We start from the raw sequence: 17,252 nt of genomic DNA, 5'->3' as shown, positions 1-17,252 counted from the left end.
GTAAACCGTTCCGAATATGTGGGATGACTGTACTTTTTGAACAAAAAACTTCATTCCAAGACTATTTTGTCCAGAGCAGAAAACACTGCCTCCAAATGGCCTGTTTCATAATTGTGGGATTTTATTGTGCCTCTCACAATTGTGGAACACCTGAATTTAACCGATATTTTCACAAAAATGTTATCAAACCATGTATAAAACATCACTAAGCTTGAGTTTTATTGGTTTCAGTGTGTGAAGTCATTATTTGGTAATAAATATGTACTCCTGGAGAGATCCAAAGTTTGTTTACATTCATAAGAAAAAAGTGTTCCGAATTTGTGGATTTCAAGGGTCAAAGTAATTCTTCAAAATCTTCATATAAAAGTTGAAATTTGCAGATGTTCGATACAGCATTCGAAAGATCGCAAGAAAAGCTTTCAAATGAAGGTAAAAGCGAATCCTTAAGTTCAATTATCGATTTGCCATGATTTTTTGAACTTTGGCCGATTTGGAAACCGTTCCGAATATGTGGGATGACTGTAATCGATGATAACTCATTCAAAAATTAGCTCAGCTGAGAAAAACGTGATTGATTTTTTTTCGACCAATTTCTGTTTCTACGCACAACTGCCCCGAGGGTCCCTAACACTAGCATGCACAGGGTGGGGCAACATGGGGCAGTTGCCCCACCATCCTCAGAAATTTGTTCTAAAATTGGTTAGGGGTGTCCATGAACGACAAAATTTTCAAAACGCTAGTATTTTTGCCCCACATTTCTTGAGTATCTGGGCACGCTAGTGGTCCCTAATTGCCCCGGTAAGCAGTTGATCCATCTTGTTTGTAGTCCTCTTGAAGAAGAAAATACTTGTTATTTTTAGAATAGGGAGTTACAAAAAGTTGAAAATAACTAAATTTTGAATTTCATCCATTTTTTCAAGCAACTCCTGAGGACAGCTTTATTCTTTCAAAAATTAGAATAATCGAAGAGTTCTTGCAGAAAAAAAATATATATCAGGTTTTATTTTTAGTGTTCTATATTTGATTCTAAAAAACTATGTTAATTTACCAATTTGTCAGTACTTGAATGTATTATATTTTATTTCAAATAAAAATACAGTTGAATAAGGGTCATTCCTTCCCAAGTGACCACGCGTCCAACATCGACCTTCACCAATTCTGCTCATATTTGGCATGGGGGTTGTTTTTGCACCAAAAACAAAGAATCCAAAGTTTGGTGACATTTGGTCCACCCTCGCGCCCGTGGCACCACCTCTTTTTCTGAGATTTTTGAAAAACCTCATTTTTAAAATGCATTTTGCTAAGAAAAAAGTTTACAAAACGTGAACTTTTGAGTATGCATATTGCATTCGATTGCTGAGAGTTTTTTACATTAAATTCAATCAAAACCTCAGGGTAAAATGAATATTTCTTAAGATATCACATTTTTAAGTTGGAAAGCTCTGTATTGCACAGCAAATGTTTTACTTAACCATCAATTTTCAACAGTACATTGCGTGAGAGCATAGTAGGCCCTGAAATTTAAATATTCTTTTTTTCAATTTCTTAACGGAAGCAAGTGAATGTCCCAAAATTGAATTTATATATGTATGTATTGTATGCATGTATGTATTTATGTATGTAAGTATTGTATGTATGCATTTGAACCCCCGTCTTGGCAGGACTTGGCGTGGTTCACGGATATAAGAAAATGACAAAATGTTTAATTTCGAGCGCTTCAACAGGAATTTTCTAGTTTTATTGCCCCAGAAGCTAGCTTGATAATATGAGCTTATTTGGTTAGGGTTGGTGGGTCCAATTTTTACTAGAAGGATTCTTGGATTTTTTTTTTGCAAAATTTAAAAACATGCTCAAAAAATTAACTCATATATTTTTTTCGGGATCAATTCCTAGCGCTTTGCGATGTTCTACAAAGTTGTTCCCCGGATAAAAATATTTGAGAATGTTGACAATAAGAAAATTTTATAGCATTGTGGGAAACTTTGTCGAAGAAGATGTTAAAAGTGAAAATTTCCCATAGTAAATTAATTAAAGTTCCATTCTAACTTCAGGTCAAAACTGGACCAACTAAACATTAACCAAATGGGCTCATATTATCAGGCTAGCTTCTGGGGCTATAAAATTAGAAAATTCCTGTTGAAGCGCTCGTAATTAAACATTTTGTCATTTTCTTATATCCTTGAACCACGCCAAGTCCTGCCAAGACGGGGGTTCAAATGCATACTTACAATACATACATACACAAATACATACATGCATACAATACATACATACATAAATTCAATTTTGGGACATTCACTTGCTTCCGTTAAGGAATTGAAAAAAGAATATTTAATTCGATTCGATTCTACGTCAAAAAATCTTCAAATATGCATACTCAAAAGCTCACGTTTTGTAAACTTTTTTCTTAGCAAAATGCATTTTAAAAATGAGATTTTTCAAAAATCTCAGAAAAGAGGGGGGTGCCACGGGTGCGGGGGTGGACCAAATGTCACCAAACTTTGGATTCTTTGTTTTTTGGGGCAAAAACAACCCCCATGCCAAATATGAGCAGAATTGGTGAAGGTCGATGTTGGACGCGTGGTCACTTGGGAAGGAATGACCCATAATGATTTATGCTTTGCCGCTAATTTTATGAGATTTTTTGAAGAGCCAAATTCTTTAAGCTAAACTTAAAAACAACTTCAAACTGTATTGTAATTTCAAGCAAAACAATGTAAATGGGCCAATTGGAGTAATAAACAACGGTCTGTCCTGCTCAAGTAAGTTGATGTTTACATTTCGAATTAGAAGGATAGAATGTTGTGTTCACGTTGTTTATGGATGGTCCCAACAGAAACGTTTCAGTTTCATTAGACAGTATTTTTTCCGATAAATGAAAATCAATCGTCATCTTCATTTTTAACAAAAACCTCAAAAATAGTTAAAGAGCAAAAGTGCCCATTTTTTTCAATAGCCAAATTTGAAATATTACGCCCTTTTGAAATGTTAGGGTTGATTTAAATTTTTTCTGAATATTTTTTTCGAAAAGATCGGAAAATTTCCCGAATGTTTAATGTTTTAACGTTGAAAATCGGACCATTAGTTGCGGAGATATCGACATTAGAAAATGGTGGTTTGTTTGGATGAAACTTAGAAAACTACAATTTTCCTGTTTCTTGTTTTTTAACCGCTGTATCTCAGCAACCAGAGGTCCAATCTTCAATGTCCCTTAGACAATTTTATAGCAATTTTTCTGAACTTTTCAAAAAAATATTTTTAGATTTCACTCATGGTCACTATTTTTGAAAATCGAAAAACTGCTAATATTTCGCTAAAATCAAACTTTCGGTGGCTATATCTTGAAAACAGAGCACTTTATCAAAAAATCTGTAAAGCACTTTTCGATTGGAAATTCAATTTTACATTAAAAAATTACGTCAAATTTGTTTTTGAATTAAATTTAATTCTTTTTCAAAAATCACTATTTTTTCAAAAATTCATAACTCGGCGGCAGATTTTTTGTCCATGTTTCTCTATTGCTCAAAATTTGCGGGATTTGTCCCCTAAAACATATAAAAAATCTCGAAAATCAAAAAAAAAGTATTTTGGGAAACTGAGTTTTTGTGCAAAAAAAAGTTGATTAAAAAAACTAAAACTTTGCCGAAGACACCAAATTGATCAGAAAATTCACTCAAAAGTTACAGCTGTTTGAATATGTACGTACCATTTTTGTATGGACAGCAGCTAAAATTGTATGGAGACTTGTATGGGTGAACAATGACACAAAATAGCTTTTTTGGTCATAGGGAAGACCCCCACAAAGTTTGAGCCAAATAAAAACATACAAAAAATAAGAATGGTCGAAATCGGCCGATTTCGTAGAGAGTTGCTCACATAATTAAAAAGATAGAAAATAATTTTCAAACAAGTAGGCTTGAGATTCCAGACTTCTTCGGACTTTTTGACAAAAAATCATAAATTTTCGACTTTTTCTTGATTTTTTTCCCGGATGTTGGCAAATTTTAGACTTCTCTACTTTCCCGATTTCCCGACTTGAGTGGCCACCCTGCAAATTTACGACTTTCTTAAACGATTCCGATGTGTTATAAAAACCTTAAGGTGGTAGATAGTATCCTTCACTTTTGGGGCAATGACTGTCAATGATGGTTCTGAATTCAGGGTCCAGAAATAGTAAATTTAAATGAAAAAATAATCACTATATGTAAAATGCTTCTACAAACAACAAAAAGAAAACCTTTTTTGGTTGAAACATTCTGAATCAAGATTAAAACATTTTTTCTAACACAAACATGGCCGTCAAATGGCCGATTGGGGATGATGCCTTCCAGAGCCTTGAGATCTAGCTATAGGAATTGATGGAAAGATGTAATTAATGATAAAAACAATGTCTAAAATCATTTTATTGATTCCAAGTATCCTTAAGTAAAGGGCTCTTTAGTTGTTGATCGATATTCCTCTAGCCTTACACTCATTCAAAACCTTGCTCGTCACGGATTCCTCTCCGCAGTCAGAAATAGTCAACATCTTCAGCTTGGTCAAATTACCTAGCAAAGCCAACACCACTGCCTCGTCTACGCTGTCGATGGCGGTTAACCACAGCTCTTCAAGTTCCGTACATCGGCAAATTTGTCGAATTAGCAAATCTTTTGCTATTTTACAGTGACTCAATACCAATCCATTCAGGCTGGAGTTCTTTCTGTGAACTAAACACTTCTCCCCCTCAAGATCACCGTCGTCGCGAATTTTAACATGACTCAGCACCAACTCGTACAGACATTCCAACGGTTCCAGCGCCGTGAAGACATCCGGCCAACTGTCGAAGACGCTCCCGTCGAGGGTGAGGTACCAGATGTTGCTGGACTTCTCGAAGAACTGTCGCAGACCGCGCTGAACCAGTGGCAGGTCGTAGGTTTGAAGTTGGACAAGTTTTGGGCACTCGCACCCGGTAAAGTCCAGCGACTGTTCGGTGCGATACCCTCCGTAGAGGCACAAATACTCCAGGTGCTTCATGGATCGGAGAAATGTTAGCACTATCGTTCCGTTTTCGGCGATTGTCACTCGAAGTCGCTTCAGGGTGGGAAGTTGCAAACCAATTTGTTCGAGGGTCTAAAAGTTTGTAAGAGTTGAATGATTGAACTACGCTTAGTATACTATGTTAAGCTCCCTTACCTGTGTAGATAATCTTAGATTGTGAACGCAAACGTTTTCAATGGCGTGGTTCCTTCGACAAAACTCGACCAACTGACCCTGATCAAAACTACCTTTTCCAAACTGAATTCGCTTCAGCTTCAAGTGCTTTAAATTTGAGATTTCCTCCAGCAAGCCTCCGTTTGGACTCAACTTAATGTACTCCAGTGAGTCCTGTACAGTCTTCATGAACCGGACAATGTTGCTTTCTTTCTGATTGCCAAAGATCTTGAAAGTCTTCAGCCGATGACAACGTCCCTCAAAAACGTCCAAAATCCCGTCGCAGCAGACCCATTCAACGACGAGCTTCTCCAACCTATCCAGACGAAAGTTTACAACGATTTCACACCCGCTCGAAAACACATCGACCTCATCCAGTCGAAGTCGCTTCAAGTTTGGCGTTTGCGCCAACATCGCGACCAGCGTTGGAAGCGTTAGCTCGCAGCTGTCGAGCGTTAGACAGCTCAGCCGGTGCGCTGTTTCGTGCCAGCTGACAAGCCGGTCAATTCTGCACGATCGAATGTAGAGCTTGGAGGCTGGGATCACTCGGGACAGGTCGTCAAAGAAGATACCCTCGAGGGTGACGGTGAACTTTTCCAGCAGCGTTGGGCTGTTGGTCACGATGTCCTTCCAGCGGTGGCTGGTCAGCCGCACCGGAAGCAGTTCCGCAGCGGACAGGTACCGGAATATCAACTCCCAAAGTTCCGGTGGGAGCAGGTCGGCTGGGCTGGGTTGGTGTTCCGCGAGGGACAAGCCGCTGGTTAAAGGGACCAGTTCGGGGCAAATGTCGGCGTCCATTGTTTCAGAGTTGGCACGAGAACGCTATTGCAAACGTTGTCAAGCAAATTGCATCAACTTATACTAACACTAGTGACTAGTGATGCTCGCGTAAGGCTATATACTCTGTTAGGGCATCTCCACTGCTGGATGCAAATCAAATTAGCATCCGACGGCAAGCTTACCGCGGTACTGCTCCAGTGACAAATTTGCTCACAATTCATATAGATTTCACTTTGCTGAATAGTTTCGTTGAAAATGATTATTTAAAAAAAAATGGACGACCCCATCAGAGATTTTTACGTAGAAAGTTATGCGACTAGTCACTGCGTTTCTTGCAAATATCAGCTTAAAAGCTTAATTGATTACGTCACATAGACTATTAGTAAAATAACTTTTGATGTTGTTTAAAAAAAATCACAGTTTAATGTTTATTTAACTAAGTTCATGAACTTTTCATCAAATGTATATTATTTTAGGTTTTGCTTTGCTGAAAAAACATTTTTTTGCCATCAAAACTATATACCGTAAACCGGGGTGACTTTGATAGGATTTCAATTTGTTTTTAGAATATTTTCCAACAGGTAAGGTTTTTCTCAAGATTATTATTTTTAAAACATGTACTTGAGTAGGCCACACAAAGTCCATGCACTATTTTGGAAAAAAGTTTTTTCAATAGTGTTTAGAAAAATAGTTACGTTAAAAATTCTTGGTTTTAATTCCGGGGTGACTTTGATAGTCATAGTTTTTCTTGTTAAAATCATATTTAAGATGTTCAAACTTTATTTGTACGTTAAATGTACCATCACTAAAGTAGCTGATATAGTTTGTAAGAAAAAAATCAATGTTTATATTAAGTTAACTAAGTTTATAAGCTTTTTAACAAAATACATATAAATTTTAGGTAAAATTGTTAAAAAGTTGGAATTTTGCCTGAAATTTGTTAAAAATAGTTTTGTTTATAAAATTATCGATTTATATTGCATTTTAAACTGAATTCGAAGCACGAATCACAAGTTTTCACATTTTACATGAAATTTGTTCAACTGAATTTGCCTATAAATTTGGAGATTTTTTTTAATTGTGCTTCAAAAACACACATTATTTATTATTTACAAACTTATTTAACCTTCTCCTAGTGGAAAATTGTCCAAAGAATCCGAAAATGCATTCCGTTTTCCAATTAAAAATCATGTTCATTGAGAAAATCATGACACTTTGAGAAGTTTAAAATAATGACTTTCATCCACTTTTTCTTAACTATAGTTAACTAACTTTATAAACTTTTCAAAAATGTATGAAAAGTTCTTCATGAGGTACTTTGAACACTTCTCTACCACGGTCAGTATGTTTCTGAACCATTCCTTACGAATTTTAATTGTACTCTTCATTTTGCGGAAAAATCGCAAACCTATCAGTCACCCCGGCTATCAAAGTCACCCCGTTTTACGGTAGCATGAATCACAAATTTTCTAATTTACTAATAAACATGTTTTTTTTAGAAAACGTCAATAAATTTTGTAGATATCCTATAATGCACTCCGTTTTCCGGTTTAAATTCATTTTCATTGAGATTTTATTTTATAATTTGAAAGAGTTGAAATGATCATATTTATCAATATGTTTATAATTATAGCTAACTAGCTATCAAAACTATTCAAACTTTGTTGACAACATTTTTCTACTAAGCTCAAAATGTTTGCAAACTATTTCGTCGGTATTTAATGCATAATTCTCATTTTGCTAGAAAAAAAACTTCAAACTAACTTCGATTCAAATATTTTTTAAGGTGGATGTCCCTTAACTCTGGTCAAAGTCAAGGGGAACGGGAGCTAAAACCAGGGCTGTGGAGTCGGAGTCGGAGCCGGAGTCGGTGGAGTCGGGTCTCTTTGGGGACCTGGAGTCGGAGTCGGAGTCGGAGTCGTCAAAACTCGAGAAGCTGGAGTCGGAGTCGGAGCCGGAGTCGGCTAAATTTTAAGAGCTGGAGTCGGAGTCGGAGTCGGAGCCGAAGATTTCTGATAACCCGAAGTCGGAGTCGGAGCCGGAGTTATCTTAAATTCAACAAAAAATATGTTTTTTTATTGTTCAGTATTTCCTATAGAACAGCTTAATTTAAAAAATATCTTTTTTTTATTGATTTATCAGATGCCATTATCTTATTGAAGCTTTTTATTGTGATTGAAAAGCTCTAATTGTGTTATTACACTATGAGTACAAGAAAATCAAAGTGTTGCATTTAAAATAATTGAAACTATCAAAAAATATCAAAAGAAGTTGCAACAAATTTTGAAATAATCATTGATTGTTGATTTTAGGTAAACTATTTTGATATTGTTGCAAATTATCGTTTAACAAATCTCAAGAATTCAGTACAAAAATAAACTAATAAAAAAATGTATAGAACAAAATATAGGATTTTAATTTATTTTTCAAATATTATAAATAAAAAACAGAATCAAAATATTATCAACTGGTACGAATTTTCTCATACTGTATGTCCCACGCCATTATGACGGAAGGTGATAATCATTGCAAATCAAAGTACCTTAACAAAATAAAATATAAGAAGTATCGTGAACCTCCTTTTTAAAGTATATAAAATTTGAAAATTAAAATAAATTAAAAATTTTCAGGGTAAAATATTTTCCATGTCACAGATATTTGAAAAGGACATCTTAGGCGTCCTTTACACGAAGAAATTGTTTAGATACATTGATTTGCAATAATAATCTCCTTCAGCCATGGCGTGATGTCCATGTACGTCTTAAAAAAAAAACAAAAAAAAAATGTTTCGTTTAAAATTGTCATTTAAAAAACAAGGTGCCTGTCACTGTGCTTCTTACAAATGTTAGCCTGAAAGTGAGCAAATTGAATTTTATTGTTCAATAGATTATTAAGGCCAGGTTTCTTTTAGTTATTCATTCAAAAATAACAATTTAATATTTATATTTATTAGCTTTGAAAAAAAAATATTTTCAAATTTGAAGTTAAGCAATACATCCAAATTTACTTACAAAACTGTTCTTCTCAAAATGCCTCGAAAACTGAAGATATTTTTTGATTTCTGTTTCCATAACGTAAAAAATTTGTAACCTAGAAACTTTTTTTCCGTTTATTTACTTTACTTCACTTTTACTTAACTTATTTTCTTGAGAAAAACATGACGCTTAGAGAGTATTTAGATAATCCCATTTATCAATGTTTTAAAAATAATTAACTGATAATAGTTAAAAAGGGGTAAAAAGTTCCCAAAAAAGTGTCCACGTGGTCTGTGGATGGTCCCTCATCTACACATCCTTCAATTGCTCTAAATTTTATTTAAATGAAATTTTGTTTCAATTTGGAAAAAAAAAAATGAAAATTAGTGTTGGTGGACAAGTTGGCTCTTACGGCTTTTTGAAAACTCCAAAATTTCAAATTTGTGCTCATTCCACGGGAACCCCTCTCTTTAATCGCTTGAAGTTTGTTTGGGAAAAATCGTCAAAATGTATGGAGAAAGGCAACTGTTTAATTTTTTACCTGTGGAGGGCGCAATAGTCGTCCAATCTTCATTAATTCAAGTAGGACCTTCATTAAATTTAGAACAACTTTCCCGAAGACACCATATTTTTAGGAATTTTTGCTAAAACGTTCTGAAAATGACAATTAAAAAAATACTTCTCATGTACCGTAAACTGGGGTGACTTTGATAGGTTTTTCAAATGCCCGTCAAATTAATATCTATACATTTTTGAGAATTAAGAATTAAGCATTAAGGGACAGCTTATTATCGAACATATATGCAAAAATGTGACTGTTACATTGGATGTATCAAAATTAGTGGCCAAATCAAATTTCTATAAATGTCACCCCGGGCTATCAAAGTCACCCCAGTTTACGGTACCCTTTGTATACTTTCAAGTATGTAACCCGATTTCTTCTCATCGCTTTGCTAATAACTCATCAGGATCAACTCGGATCTTCTTGTACTCTCCAACAAAGTTGTAGGAAATTGAATTTCCTACAAGAATCTCACACTTTGCAAAACTTTTGATAGAAACATGTTTGCTATTAAACACTCGATTTCAGTAGAAAACGCTTTTAATTAGCTTTAATTGAATGTCGAAGTTCTGACCTGCCAACATTAGAGGCACGCTGGAATGAGATGCTGTTCCCCTACCTATTTTTGCCTAAAGAATCGAGTCAATGGGTATCTCTTGAGATTTCCCCATATTTTAAATTTTTCTTGTCATCCTAATTTAGACTTTATTTTCCAAAAGAAGATATATTCAATGTTAAAAAAGAAACATTCGTAAAATTTTCCGATCCCTCGGAAAAAAATATTTTTGAAATTTTGAAGCACTGATACCCAAACTTGTTTGGCCCAGGCCCCACTTACATAGAGCAATGGTGGGGCCCACGGCCATTCCAGGGACTCCAATATCCACTTTGGGAAACACTGTTTTAAAGTGTAGCTAATGTTTAAAATGTTGCTAAATACGAATTTTTCGACCTTTTCTACCTACATCCGAAAATCAACCATCTGAAAAAAAGTCTATGATTTATATGATATTTATTTTAAAATTTTACCTATTTTCAGCGAATTTAATGCCTTAAATACGCTTGATTTAGATATTTTCGATTGATTTCGGTTAAAAACAAAAAAACAAGACAATTGCTTTTCTTAATAAGATTGTAGCCCAGATTTGCATCAGTTACCGATTTAAAAAATCTTCAAATCATGGGAGAAAAAATTAAAATCAAAAATAAAACATTGCAAATTAAATCGAAAATAATATTAATCAAATATCAAAATTTGTTTTGCACCCAGCAGTGGAGATGGCCTTAAGGTATACGCAGTTACAGCTTTTATGACTTTCTATTCACAGACAAGTAGACGGGAAAATTAGCATGCACGTTTAATTACTTCCCAAGAGCGCAATTAAATGATACAACAAGCGAAGCAGGATGCAAAATTACCCTCATGTTGTGCTGAGTGGTATAGTTGTCTGTGAAATAACCTGTTTTGCGACGTGATTCATCGTTGGAATTACCCTAATGGTGTGAGAGGCTGGTTTTCCTATGGTTTTTCAGATATTCCTGACACTACAATTGAGATTATCTTTGCTTAAATTGAGTCTTTAAGGTTGTATTCGTTGGGTTCAGCTCGTTTGACAGTTGCAGCAAAATTTACTGTTCAACTCAGTTTCATTCAAGCTCGTAAACAATGGACTCTGGAGACGAAATCTGTCCCAATTTGATTAGCTCAACTGTAGGGCTGACCCTTCACGATGATCCACCAAGCCGAGCCGAGCTGCTCCCACCGGAGCTGTGGGAGTTGATATTCCGGCCCCTGTCCGCAGCGGAACTGCTTCCCATTCGGCTAACCTGCCGTCGCTGGCTGAACATTGTGACCAACAGCCCAGTCCTGCTCGCCAAGTTCTCGATTCGGATCGAGGGCAGCCTGGTGCTGAATCGAACCGTCGACCTGTCGAATGTTCTTCCTGCGGCGAAGGTGTACATCGGAGGAATTAGGATAACCCAGCTGGACAGCTGGTGGCCGGGGTTGGCGAAGCGATTGGTCGCGCTCACGCTGGACAACTGCGAGCTAACGCTGCCAACGTTGAGTGCGATGCTGGCGCAAACCTCGAACCTGCGAAAGTTGAAACTCAACAGTATCAGCTCGTTCGAACGTTGCGAGCATGAAGAGGTCAACTTTCGACTGGACAAATTGGAGAAGCTTGCGGTTGGTTGGGTTGACTACGAGGACATTCTGGAGTTTTGCAGTAAGCTGTGCAGTCCCCGTTTGAAGACATTCCACGTCCATGGTGTTTTGATGGAGGAAACGATGGAACGTAGAATCATTCAGTTTATGGAAGCTGTGCAGGATTCGCTGGAATACATCGGACTGTGTCCCACCGGAAGACTGTTGGAGAAAATCTCAGCTTTGAAACGGCTGAAGCTGAGGCGCATTCAGTTTGGAAAATGCGACTTTTCCACAGATCAGTTGGTTGAGTTCTGTCGAATGAATCCCACCATTGAATACGTTCAAATCCTAGAGTTGAGTCTCTCGTCTGAGGTAAGGTTGATCTGAACGAACTCCTAAGCAAAATAAAGGAAACTTTGTTGAACTTTCAGACACTGAACGTAATTGGATCGCATCTACCCGCGCTGCGTCGGCTCTGGGTGACGTGCCAGCAGGAACGAACGATTGTTCCCACGTTTCTTCGCCATATGAAGGGGTTGGAGTTCCTCTTCCTGTACGGCACGTACTACACAGATCAAACGCTAGATTTTACCGGATACGAAGCACCCTTCCTAGAAGAACTGTCCATATTTAGGATTGCGACGGTGCAGTCTGGATTGAGACAGTTTCTGCAAAAATCTACAAAGATTCGATACCTAACAATTGAAAACGGAAAATCAGCTCGATGGCCGGATGTTTTCAACTTGGTAGAACCGTTGGAAAACCTTCGAGAGTTGGTACTATTTTTTATCGAAATTGATGAAACTATTGATGAAAAGTGTCCGCGGAAACAGTTTCATAACTTGAAGTCGTTGACAATAAGCCATTGTAAAATTCCAAACGACATTCTTTTCAAGTGGATTGGCCAATCTTCAAAACTTGAGGAATTGTGGTTAACGGCACTAAATAACGTGGACGAAGCGGTTATGTTAACTATACTAAAAGGTTTGCCCAAGTTGAGGGTGTTGAAGGTGGCTGCTTGTGACGATTCTGCCGTGGCGGCAAATGTCACGAAAGAATGTAGTGAAAGAGGAATCAAACTGAGTTATGATATTTATGCATGAGAATTTACAGAGAAACAATCTTAAATAATTTTGAGCAGCATAGAAAAAATCAAAAAAAAATTTCTGTATACAAACATAAACAACAAAATCAATACGATTTTTTTTACTTTTTTTATGATTTTTGTAAGACTTATTCCTAAGGAAGTTTTGATCTAAATTGCGTTATAAACAAACAGACATGAAATAAAATTATGCATTTGTTTTAACATATTATTTGTAATCCATCTGAAAATTTTACTATTGTTTTAAATTACAAATCGGATCGATAGTTTCTGATAAAGAGTCAAATTTTATCTAACCCTAGCGCAGCCAACCTGACGAAAGCATCCTGGAGAATGTTGGGGCGATTATTCAAAGAAGGTTGCTTCTTTTCTAAACGACCAGGTCAACTGCGTAAAGTTAACCTCAAGTTCGTTGAAATGGATTGAAACAATAATACAGTTCGCAGAAACCCTCTGAGATGGGACATTTTATTTCCACAATTGCCCTGGAAAATGTATGGAGAAAACATCGCTCCAAGATAACGCTAGCAAGTGACCCAGGTCTCGTACAAATTTGTGTGACATTAGTGAGCAATTCTCTACGAAATCGGTCTTTTTTTTAATTTTTATATTTATTAATACGGCTGAAACTTTTTTGGTGCTTTTGGTTGGACCGCTATTTTGCATAATTTTCCATACATAAATTCAAAAATCTGTATCTTTTGAAGGAATTTTTTGATCGATTTGGTGTCTTGGGCAAATTTGTAGGTATGGATACCATCCACAATCCGATTTTCAATGTTAAAATATTAAACATTCGTGAAATTGTTTTCTCGAAAACAATATTTTCATTTTTTTTAAATCAAGACTAACATTTCAAAAGGGGGCAATATTAAATGTTTTGCCCTTTTGATAGTTAGTCTTGATTTAAAAAAGAGAATTTTCTCAGCTTTTCAAAAGTGGACAGACATGGGCACTAATTTCTAAAATAAATAACTGAATGCATATTCGATTTTACATCGAAAAATAAAGTTGAAAAAATTTTGCAACCAATTTTTATTTTTTTAAATCAGTATTGATTGAAAAAATGCATTACAGTGAAACCACTTGTTACGCGGTGTGTTGCGTTTTTCTAATTTGTCGATTTCTCTGAAACGACGCAACATTTTTGCAACGTTTTAAAAGCAATGTGTAGTTTTTGTTCAGATCTAAAAAACGCTTTTTGAAGCTTGCAAAAATATTGTATGGTTTAAGAGAAATCTACGAAAAATCTGAAAAATTGGCACATGATGTCTCCTAAGACATATCAGAAAATAAAATAAATAAAAATAGTGTTTTTTTTTGCAAATCAAGTTTTAATTTTTTTTTACCGTGTACAGAGAAAACTCTTTTTACTCGTTTTAGGAGTTCAAAAAATTTACTATGAAATTGTCCAAGAGACATTGAAGATTGGACCTCTAGTTGCTGAGATAAAGCGGCATAAAAAAAAAGAAACATGAAAATTAGGGTTGTTAAAATATCAAAATATCAGCTCTCAGCAACTACAATTATCTCGCCTGAATATTCATGCCTCAAATACAACTGCTCTTCTCTCTTCATTGAAACTCTCAGCGCCGAACCTAGCCGAACACGTTTTCGTGTTTACCCACTCGTGATTGACATTTTCCTTTTCTCTCTCATTCTCGCTTCCACGATCATCCTACCGCAACAGCTTTTAATCACAAAAGCCGCCACAAAACCAATTTCGCAAACGCAGTTTGACGGGACGTCATTCGTGGTCGGCTCCTAATCGCCATCTCGCGTTCTCTTATTGCAGTTTTTGGAGAGATTGAGAGACTCAGCAGTGAGAGCGCCTAGTCGAGGAAAAGGGAAGGAGTGATAGAGAGAGAATGACATCGCTGGGAATCACGAGACACAAGAAGAGATCTCACAAGCTATAATGACGGCCGCTATACTCTCGGATATTTTTGGTGCAGAGATAATCTATTGATAGCTTTTCTATCACTCTTTTGCAACACTGATGAAAATTAAAGTTTTCGAAGTCTCCTCTAATGCGATATCTAAGTAACTAATGGTTTGATTTTTAATGTTAAAACATGAAATATTCGTGAAAATTTTCGATTTTTTCGAAAGCACTATTTTGATTTTTTTTAATCAAGACTAACATTTCTGGAGTTTTTTTTTCAAAAGGACCAATAAACCAAATTTTCAGTTTTTGCTTTTTGGGTGTTTTTTAATACCCTGACTCAAGGCGGTTTCAAAAACACTCAAAAAGCAAAAACTGGAAATTTTGTTTATTGGACCTTTTCAAAAAAAACTCCAGATTTCAAAAGGGCGTAATATCGAATGTTTGGCCCTTTCAAAATTTTACTCCTCGTGGACAATTGTCCAAACAAAAACACTTTTTTGTATGGATCGTGGACAATCACCATGTCCCCCTAATGTGTCCACGTGGTTTATGGATGGTCCCTTTACATGAAATTCACAGGGTGACCACTCAAAGCCCATTTTCAAATTCCCGACTTTTTCCTGACTTTTCCATAGTGCTCAAATGATAGGCATTTCTTATCTAAAGAAAGATTTCAAACATAACTCTTTCTATAAAAAAAAGTCAATATAATCACCGAGAAAAAAAATCTAAATGAATTTAAAAAAACAGCTTTTGGCAAACGTATACTTTTTGATACTTCGTTTAAATTGGAAATGACAAAAATTTAAAGATAACTGAACCTAAAATTTCGCTCCTATTTTTTTAAATTTCATCATCATTTTAAATTAAAGATCGATATAAACATAATTGCTGTTATTAATCTTTCAAAGGATTTAGAAAAATGCCAAGGAATGCATAAAAAATGTTTTTGCCAAGTTCACTTTTTAATTTCGTAATTTTTAGTATTGAATTTTTTAATCAATGTTAATTTATCTAGTAGCCAGTAATTAACAATTTTTTTTTTCAATGAAAATTCAGTTTGATATGATTTGTGTTTTCCCACTTTTTAAGCAAAATGTTTGAAGAACGCGCAAAATGTTTGTAGGAGCGGCCGTGGCTGACTGGTCACGGTGTTTGCTTTGTAAGCGAATGGTCCTGGGTTCGATTCCCATCTGCTCCCAACGAGAAAGTATAGGAGATATTAATCTTGAAACTCGCTCGAGTCGGGGTTCGATCCCCCGTCCTTTGGATTGGTAAGCAAAAATGCTAACCACTATGCCTTCGCGACTTGGTGAGCTATGACTGGAATTAGGAATACTGTTACTATCAACTATATACGCGCTGGGTCCTTGTCCATTTGACAAGGGTTCGGAAGTTCTAAATAACGTTTGAATCCGATTGGTCCAAACGTTCTTCAGGGCGGGGCTTGTCGATAAAGCTGAAGTACCTCGCGCTCGGCTAGCCAGCGTAGAAATGGGTCACCGAAGCTCGACAGAGCTAACACCTTCCAAATGCCTATGCGAGTTATTTGCATGTATAGAATGTAGATCTAAAAATACATGGAAACAACTCAATTTGTAAGAAGCGACCGCGTGGTCCCGTTTGGTTGGTTGCACACACACACACACACACACACACACACACAAAATGTTTGAAGAGACAATGTTTTAAACAATTTTGCAATAAACTCGAAATTTCCTGGATTATTTTTTTTTTGCAGTTTCAATATTTTCTTCATGGTTTCAAAACGTAAAAAAAATCAATTTTTGATTTTATCCGATATTTAAGTTTTTCGAAAACTGAAAATCAAGCTTTATCTATTATAGATAATTTTTCCATAATCTCAAAAAAAGTTCAAGGGCAATACTTGGAAAATACATATTATAATTTACTTAATAGTTAATGAATTTAGATAAACAATTAAAAATATTTACAAAAAAAAACAATTGCCAAACTCAAGTTGTCATAACACTAAGCTGGCCATTATTCTCTATTTTTATATTATTTTTTCATTAACTTTGCCTCTCATTGGATTCATAAAAAATATTATGAAAATCTGAGTCAAAGGCATCCAGGATTCATTAAGATTTTGGATGTCTTAAACAGCTTTTCCTTACTCAAATATATTGAAATAGTGGGAAGAACAATAAATTTAAAGCAAGTTACAAACCAATTTCTCATTACTGAATTCAATTAAATTTACTGAAATCTGCACTACTGAAAATGAAAACTTGCTGAAATTTCTGCAAACTTTGACAGCTCCACAGAAAAACTAACTGAAAATTTCAGTAGTGCATTTTTCAGTAAATATAAACTGAAAACGAAAATCAGAATTTGCTGTACACCAAAGCATAATTCAGTGTATTCAATTGGAAAATCGTTTTCGTTTTACGGAGCAAAGTGGGGGACGCAGCCTCAAGTCAGTCCAAGTCCGGTTTCTTGTGGAAAAAAGGGTAGTGGCCGAACTAGTATTGCATACAAAATGAACACCACCGGAAGATATAGGGGATCGGGAAGCTAAAAGAAAAGTTACGTATTGCTGCTTACGGTTCACTACTCACGACGATGTTTTTTGGTACCTTTTT

The 17,252-nt window shown here is 35.7% G+C and overlaps 3 protein-coding genes across 3 annotated transcripts in view; 1 reads left to right on the top strand and 2 right to left on the bottom strand.

Annotated features, from left to right (window-relative positions):
- LOC6037060 (MPN domain-containing protein CG4751) overlaps positions 1 to 17,252 on the bottom strand; it is a 36,303-nt gene that overhangs the window by 14,042 nt on the left and 5,009 nt on the right. The window lies entirely within an intron of this gene.
- LOC119766714 lies at positions 4,373 to 6,466 on the bottom strand. Its single transcript, XM_038252107.1, has 2 exons — positions 5,173 to 6,466; positions 4,373 to 5,109 (listed from the first exon to the last, which is right to left on the bottom strand). Exons 1-2 carry the CDS (start codon positions 5,986 to 5,988, stop codon positions 4,438 to 4,440), a joined length of 1,488 nt encoding a protein of 495 aa, XP_038108035.1. The 5' UTR covers positions 5,989 to 6,466; the 3' UTR covers positions 4,373 to 4,437.
- On the top strand, positions 10,922 to 12,964 carry LOC119766713. The gene is made up of 2 exons (XM_038252106.1): positions 10,922 to 12,025; positions 12,085 to 12,964. Exons 1-2 carry the CDS (start codon positions 11,174 to 11,176, stop codon positions 12,754 to 12,756), a joined length of 1,524 nt encoding a protein of 507 aa, XP_038108034.1. The 5' UTR covers positions 10,922 to 11,173; the 3' UTR covers positions 12,757 to 12,964.

The sequence above is a fragment of the Culex quinquefasciatus genome, chromosome 2 (genome assembly GCF_015732765.1).
Source record: "Culex quinquefasciatus strain JHB chromosome 2, VPISU_Cqui_1.0_pri_paternal, whole genome shotgun sequence".
NCBI classification, from domain to species: domain Eukaryota; kingdom Metazoa; phylum Arthropoda; class Insecta; order Diptera; family Culicidae; genus Culex; species Culex quinquefasciatus.
The sequence above is the reverse complement of the archived record's forward strand: the minus strand, read 5'-3'. Positions and strand labels throughout refer to the sequence as shown.